Source organism: Vipera ursinii (genome assembly GCF_947247035.1).
Source record: "Vipera ursinii genome assembly, chromosome: Z".
Classification (NCBI taxonomy): domain Eukaryota; kingdom Metazoa; phylum Chordata; class Lepidosauria; order Squamata; family Viperidae; genus Vipera; species Vipera ursinii.
The window spans coordinates 29,411,640-29,420,022 of NC_139517.1; the positions used below are offsets into that span (position 1 = coordinate 29,411,640).

Consider the following 8,383-nt stretch of genomic DNA (forward strand, 5'->3'; position numbering starts at 1 on the left):
AAATTTAACATTTCTGACTATTTCATTATAGTCAGAAATACTATACTTCTGTCGATGCAACCTGGAATTGCTTGGCTTGTTTTGCAGCTGTTGTCATCTAACTGTGTGTTGCTGCAACTCCTGTTGTATACACATGTATATGTACATGCGTATGAGCCAAGTCATAAATCATGCATCATAACTCACAATGGCTAACTTCATACATACTACTTAGCTAAAACCAAGCAAATCAATTTTTTGTTTGTATGTACTAAATATATATATATATGTACATCAGAGGAGGGCGGCAGAAAAAGAGGGAAGGAGAGATATGAAGCATTTCTTCCTTGTTCAGACTTCATAATTCCTCTGTAAATCTGCAGTACTTACTGAAAAAAGGGAGCGGAAACAGTGGTGAGGACATGTTTGTTTAAGCTGGCTGGTAATACTTTGTATCAGTGGATGATTTCCTGCTTCGAATTGAACAAATTCCTTCCCACTCCCCAGAGAAAATAGAAAAATCAGGGGTAGGGGTGGAAGGAAGGACAAGTTCACATAAATAAACATGGAGGGAGGGGGGAAACTAGAATTCATATCAGTCTGAGAACGCAAAAGTGAGTCTCAGCTGGGAATAAAGTGACTTTATAATTTGAAATTAGATGATAGAGACCCAAGAATAAAAACTGCAAATAAGGGAGGGAAAAACATATATTTTGTTTCTGAGGGAAGAGCAGAGATGCATTTCCTACACTCAGATTTGCTGTCTAAAGCAGTGATTTTCAAAGCTGGCAACTTTAACTTCAACTCCCAGAATTCCCCAGCCAGCACTGCTCTAAAGCCACAGTTGTGGTTGTTTCTAGAGAAATTTTTTTTTATAGTGCTTGGTTTTAGAGAAAAAAAAATTATGAGAAAAAGAGAAGGTGTATTTCTTGCTATAAATTACCATTCTTATCCCATCTAACCAATGTGCTTTTTTAAAGAATGCATCTTTAGTCTTCATTAGTCTTCATATTCATAATTTTTTTTAAAAAACCTATTTTACATGTTTCATGAGGGAGTTAAGATTGAAGTCATGTTAAATGGGTGCTGAGGACATGGAGAGCATGGACTTCATCTGGGTGCCCAAAACTGCACCCCTAAAAGACCATATCTGCCTATGTAGCTGATTCATGGATATGACAATGTAAGCCTGTTAGATCAAAGCAAACATTGATCAAGAAGTTGATAGCTCTTTTTATTCCCTTCTCTGCAGAAGCATTTCTGCAAACCTTACTGATGGTCAGCTAACTTTGTGCATTGCTATTTAAAAGTTTGAGATGTGGATAATTTTCCAAAATATGGAACATTTCATAACACCTCAAACAGCAGCAAAATGTAGAAGAAAGTCAATGTTGTGGCAATCAGATGAGAAATTTATTTCAAAAGATGTGAACTGTGTTTACTTCACAGTTATTCTTTTGATATATGATCTGATTTGGAGAGTAAATGTGCAAAACACTTGATTTCTTTTCCTAAGGAAAACTGTGAGTTTTAGGCTTGAATTTGATAGAGTGTTGTCTTTAGTTAAACAAGAGTTAAACATCTCCTTAGTTTAGTTTTAGTTAAAACATCACTTTAGTTAAACAAGATAAGCAATTAACTAAGCAAGTCCACTTTTTGTGGCATCCATAGGTTACCCCAAGCTAAGAAAATCTGATTGTATAACTTCTTCTCATTATCCAAGCAACAACAGTCCTTCAGAATGTAGGATATGAATGTGTTCAGTTAAAAAAAACAACTAGCATATGGTTTATTTATTTTGGTAAATAGAGCAATCAGGTTGAGTACAGGTATAATTTGACAAATACTGCCTATATTCAGAACAATTACAAGCTCCAAACATTACAAGTAAAAAATATGGATACACGCAAGCAATGTAGAAAGGAGCACATGTAGAACAAATGAAATAATAGAAAAGATTGTAGAAAATGCCTGGATTCATTTTTACCTACACTAGAACATTGTCTTAAAATAGTGTACTTGTCCCTGAAGTCTTTCAGATCTATTGGATATCTTGAGTCATCATCCCCAGGCATCGTGATCAGTTAGATTTTGAAATCCAACCCACCATGATAGTGTTAGGGATGGAAGACTGGTAAAGAAAAAATATATATGTTTATATAGACAGGATAAGACTTTTAGAATTATGCTTGGTATGAAGAGAGAATGCAATGTTGTTCTCATCTCATGATGCAACCAATGTGTCCCTCACAGTCCATAATTACCCCATGAAACCTCTTCCTCCAAAATGTGCCGATCGCTACAAGCTTGAGAAGAGGATCAGAATTGGGAGGTCAGAGCCATGGTGTAGGGCACAGGTCTGCAACCCGCGGCTCCGGAACCACATGCGGCTCTTTCAGCCGTCTCCTGCGGCTCCCAGTCCTCTGCCATGTGCAGTCCAAAAAAAAGTGGGACTAAAAAAGTTCAACCAATCAATTCAAATATGCAGGGTAGGTGCATATCTCGCCTTGGCTCCACTCTTCAGTCAAACCCTGTTCTGCGCATGCACGCATGTACGCGCATATGCACACAATTTTTTGCGGCTCCCAGTTTTTCCTTTTGTGAGGGAACCGGTTCCGAGTGGCTCTTTCACTGTTTCAGGTTGCTGACCCCTGGTGTAGGGGAAGAAGAATCTGCCTGCAGTCATGGTTGCCTTCTTAATGGTGACATTTCTGAAAATATTTAGTTGATCACTATGGGGAACGGAAGGAAGCTGTACGAGATAGACTGGACTCTTACATTAAGAGCCCATTTAGTATAGTGGGTAAGGTGCAGGACCAGAGACCCTGAGCTTCAGTTCTCCCTTAGGTATGAAAGCTGGCTGGATCACTTTGGACTAGTCACTTTCTCTTAGCCTGGCCACCTTGCCTCACATGGATGTTGTAAGAAAAGCAGGAGGGCATCTTATGCATGCCCTCTTGAGTTGAACACAATCAAATCAACTAACTGAATCAGCTATCAAAGTTTTTAATCACCTAGTCTCTCCCCTCTCGTTTCCACCCAAATGGAATTTCTATAGGGCATAAAGTCATAGAAATGGCTTGTTGTTTCTTAATCGGAAGGAATGAGATTTTGCAACTGCCCCTTTGGCTAAAGATGAGGTCCCCAAGTCAATGAGAAATGTGTTTGAAAACAGAGGAAAAGAGTGAAATAATTTTTCAAAACATGTCTTTGTGGGAAAAGAACCTAGGAAATGTCCAAAAACCTATACTTTTTGTAGACACTCAGCGCCCCCCTCCGCCCGCCCGCCCCCCCAATCACTTCTGTCACCCGAATTCTTGGGTCTCTGCAAACGCACTGGCCCAAATGAGCCCGCCCATTTCTCCTCGACCCTCCCTCTCCCCATCATTGGCTAGCCGCTTTCTTGGAAGGAATTTAAAAAGGATAAATAAGGTTCGTCAGATCAGGAAGCTAGAAGACTGCCGGACGCACCTGCTCTCCCGCTGACATGCCGATCTTCCGAGCTATGGCTTCTTTCGGCCTCCTGCTCTTCTTCCTCCAAATCAACCTCCCCTCTGGGCGAAGCTGGCAAGTGCTTAAAAACGATGCCACGGAGTTCATCCCAGATTTTCTGGACAAGACCTTTGGGGCAGCGGAGCAGCCAGCGCAAGCGGCGTTTGCCTACAACGAGAGTGAAATCACCAGCAATCGAGCCCAGCAAGGGCGGAGGAATCCCCAGGTTTCTTCGGGAAGGATGGGTAAGACAGTTCAAACAATCTCTCCTCACCCACCCCCGCTTTCCGTGTTTTCAGCTGATTGGTTTGGCATGGTAAGAACTTCTTTTTCGGGAGAACTGCAAGCTCCCAGGACGCTGGTTTCCACAGGTCAGGATGAGCCAACTAATCCAATACTGATCAGCAAACAGAATTCCTTCCTTCCTTCCTTCCTTCCTTCCTTCCTTCCTTCCTTCCTTCCTTCCTTCCTTCCTTCCTTCCTTCCTTCCTTCCTTCCTTCCTTTACAGGTGTCTGGATTTAAATGTAAAAACTGGCCATAGATGGTCATTTGTAACCCTGGTTATATTAAAAATAATGAAATAATGAATAATATGCACTCTAATGTAAATTCTGCCCTTCCATATTTGGATCACAATGTCACATATAAATATAAGGAGCAGTGCTTATATTGCAACGTTGTCACCTATGTTTGGAAACTTGTCCTCCACTTAAAGGAACCCTGAGTTTATTCTGTTATTAGAAAAACCTGTTTGAATTCTATTTACAACCATTCAAAAAAAAATCTGTTGCTGTTTTATGTAGAGTCTTATCAAAATCTTGCGTTCAAACTATGTAATTATAACAGAAAAAATAGATAGCAAAAAGGGAAAATGGATTACAGAAAGAGAAAACCACAATGGAGGAAAAAGAAGGAAATAAAAACGAAAGATATCCTGTGTTGACCAACATGCCACTTTTAGTCATTCTACCTTCCAGAAGTAACTAAAGATTGTTGTAAGCATTGTTGAAATAAAATACATATAGTTTGAACAACTCTAAAATCAGGTTCAGTAATTCAAGAGGGACTTCTCTCCTAAAATACAATTAACTGCAACTCTGAAAATGCAATTATAATGAAAAGGTATCAAGGGGAATAATAATTTTAAAAAAACCTTAGCATCTTCTCATGTTCCTCACATTTCCAAAACTGCTTAAGCAGAACAAAAAAAACAATTACCGTCATATCTATTTTGGTTCTTTAAAAATGGTACAAAAATACTAAAGATATTAATTTAAACAAGATAGGTTCAGGAAAATTTCTACTCCTAATAATGATATAGAGGGCTCAGTCAGCCCTCTGCCATAAAACATTTACATCTAAATCCATTCTGAAGAAACAATAAAGGCAGGGGGGAAAAACCAGCAGAGCGACAGTTTTCAGTGAAATACAGAATATGTACTTAGATTTAGTCATAAGTGGGTGAGAAAGGCCACCACATTAACCTCCAAGTAAATTAAACTTTCAGTTCTTTGCAGAGCTTCAAACTAGGCTAGATGAATATCTAAAGGGCCTCTAGAACAATATTTCTCAACCTTGGCAACTTGAAGATGTGTGGACTTCAACTCCTACAATTCCCCAGCCAGAATAGCTAGCTAAGGAATTCTGGGAGTTGAGAATGTGAGAAGCTTTGCTCTAGAAAGTATTTTAGACTGGGCTGTTCTTTAAAGGCATTTCAAGTTGCCCAGTCAATCCAAATAGCCAGAGGTACTTGGCATATCTGCTTCTCCTTTTCCAATCTGTCTCTGATTAGTCTTCTACTTCCTACTTTTGTCACAGGAGGAAAGCCAAAACTAGCCTTCCCAAAATGAGTTTGAGCAAATATCTGGAATGTTTGGGATACAGGAGGCAGTCATTCTCTCTCTTTCCCCCCCCCCCACCTTTTATTAATGAATACGTGGGACTGGAAGCAAAATGTTCTGGTATACGAGACTTCAATTTAGACTGCCAAATGGAGTTATCCAAAAAACTCAACAGAAGGTTTTCTAATATTGCAGTAAATGTATGAGAAATATAGTCAAGGGCCTTTCATAGATATATTTGTAGGTCAATGCTCGGATATGACTTGCTCGCTTAGAATTTGCTCCATCACTTCACTGATACTAACGTCTTTGTGCATCCTGGAAATTCTTGAATTTCAAGAAACTAACATTGTGTTGAGTCAAAATGGGGCTGGATTGATTTAAATTTCAGTCTGCTGACTAGTAGAACTTTTTAGACATTTAGCAGGACAACTCTAGCCTTGGCTGACTTCTTACTTTTGTTGGGAAAAGAATATTTGGGGGCCAGATGGCGCTGTGAAATTATCAAAGCATATTATGGGCATTTTTGGAATATGGTTGTCATGGTTGATATGCCCAACCAACAACAACAACAAAACACTCATTTAGCAGAAGACAATCAAAAGATTGGGCTGCAGTCAACCTGCCTGTCTGTATTCTAAGAATGCCTTTAGAGTACGGGTGCAGATAGCAGCACGGTTGATAATGTAGCTTTTGTCTGAGATCAGTGTTTTGCTTTGCAGTCTTTCTTATTAATCTTTTTAATTATTTTTTTTAAAAAAAGTAATCATATAAAGGTGTCAAGGAACATATTGGTTGGCACATGGGTTGGCACATTATCAAGCCTGGCACCATGTTAGAATCTAGGCCCTAAATCGTCTTCAACATTCTGTCAAGAACTTTGGATTCCTATTTTGCATATTGTTGGAGCAATGTTTATATTCCATAAGAGCTCTCCAAGGTCCTGCAAAGATCCAGTCACAAGACTGAGAGAGCATAAATCTATTTCTAATCTTCTCTGCATCAAGTTGCAGACAAATTCTAACCATTCACTAGCAACATGAAGCACTAAGCTCCCTCCCAGTATCTAGATTTTGTTTTTAAGTGCTAGAATTATTTTGTGTGTTGAATAAACAAACAGGTCAGTTGGATTGTCTCCTTCTTTGATGTAAGAGGTCTCCAATAGGCTTCAGTGAAATAATTTATTTTCCTTCCTCCTAGAACCCCTGCAGTTTGGCTGCCGTGAAGTCTATTCCACCCGCTATGTCACCAGTGGCCCCTGCCGCAGCACTAAGCCAATCAAGGAGCTCGTATGTTCTGGCCAATGCTTACCAATTCATCTCCTCCCCAATTCAATTGGTAAGGGGAAATGGTGGCGGCAGCATGCCATGGATTACCGTTGCATCCCAGCACAAAGTCAGTTCCAACGTGTCCAGTTAGCCTGCCCTGGTGAGGATATTCAGTTTATCAAGACCAGAATCATCACCTCCTGCAAATGCAAACGGTACACTCGCTACCACAATCGTTCTCAGCTCAAGGACTTCAGCAAGGAGACCACCCGTCCTCAGAAAAACAAAAAACCTCGGGTCCCCAGGGCCAGGGGCAGCAAGGCCAACCAGGTGGAGCTGGAAAACTCCTTCTAGATGGAGGCTGTTGGTGAGACCTCAGCCTAGAAGAGTAGAGATTTTTGCCTCACCCACCCTCTCTTTTTGATGGCACTGGGATCAAAATGGGACTGAGCGAAGGGAGGGCCACAGCCATCATGTCTGCTCTCCCAACCAGAGGTTCAAAATTGGTGTGGCTGAAAGCTATCAGATTTGGATGAGAGCTCCAAGGGGGAGGGAAGAATTCAAATTGAGCAGATGGTAGCAGTTCTCAGTCTGAGATAGGAGTGACTCAGAGATTAGAGAGGGTTGCATTGTCTATAACATTGAAGGGGGAGGCAAGCTCTGTGCACTACTACTTTTTCCAAGACTTCTTTGTCCTTCCTTCATGGACAAAGGATTGGCATCTCTCTAGCAAAATGGCCAGGTGCTTGTGTACAATAATCTAACCTTACCAGATCACTGCCTTTAAAACAGATTTACCCAATCTGGTCCCTTCCAGTTGTGGTGAGTTGTTAAAACCATGACTTATGGATCAGCATATGTTATGTGAACCCAGCTGATTATGTATTTCTAAATAAGCTATGATTAAAATCATGGCTTAGCATGATTTTGTGTACCAGGTTATAGTTCAGTGCACTATTTTGGGGTTAAATCATATGGTAAAATGCCTTCCTTGTCATAGCACCTTCTACATATGTTGGAATATGATTTCATCAGGCATGATGGTGATGAGAACTGTAGTCCAACACATATAATGGGCACCAAATTGGGGAAAGATGAAGAACTCAGAATAGGTGTATCCAATTTTGGCATTTCAAATGTTATGAATTACAACTTCAAACATTTCCTACTGTAAGCCAAGTCTTCCCTGGATGCTGGTAGTTGTAGTTCAGCAACATCTGGAACCCACAGGTGGGTTCTTCCCATTCCTTTACTTAGTGTCACCTATGCTTTCGAGCTTATGCTACTGGGAAAACCACCGCCAGTCTTTGGATGGCACAGATGTTGCTAAATATTGCCAAACTGCAAATTATAATAACAGTACAACATTCCAGATCAGACTCCGCCCCTACCCAATTGCTAGACTCTTAAGATGCACAGCCTTTTCTTCAACCTGAATAGATGTTGTTTGCAGTGGAAGATGTGAAAGGCAGTGAAAATGTTGACTTCCCTAAGATTTAAATAACATCTTTATTTATTTCCTCATTAAAAACTATTTATGTTCTTTGACTCTCTTGTTCATGTAGCCAACTGGGCAATCCTGTTCCTTGATATTTAATCTGAGGTTTCAGAGTTATGCAGATATATTTCTACAAATAATCAATAAAATCATGTTCATGGAAAAAATGTCTGATATTTATTTAGTTTTTGGGCTATGAACGTCTCAGTAGTACCTGCTCAGTCGAAATCCTGAATCCCAAGGAAGGATCCACTTTGACTCTGCCTGCATAATCCAACTCCACTGTTCTTCCCAAACAGCTTCA

General features: G+C 40.1%; 1 protein-coding gene across 1 annotated transcript; it reads left to right on the forward strand.

Moving 5' to 3' along the window:
- Positions 1-3,466: 3,466 nt before the first annotated feature.
- On the forward strand, positions 3,467-6,935 carry SOST (sclerostin; the record flags this gene model as incomplete). Its single annotated transcript, XM_083377566.1, has 2 exons — positions 3,467-3,716; positions 6,514-6,935. The coding sequence occupies 2 exons, from the start codon at positions 3,467-3,469 to the stop codon at positions 6,933-6,935; spliced, it is 672 nt and encodes a 223-aa protein (XP_083233692.1).
- Positions 6,936-8,383: the final 1,448 nt, after the last annotated feature.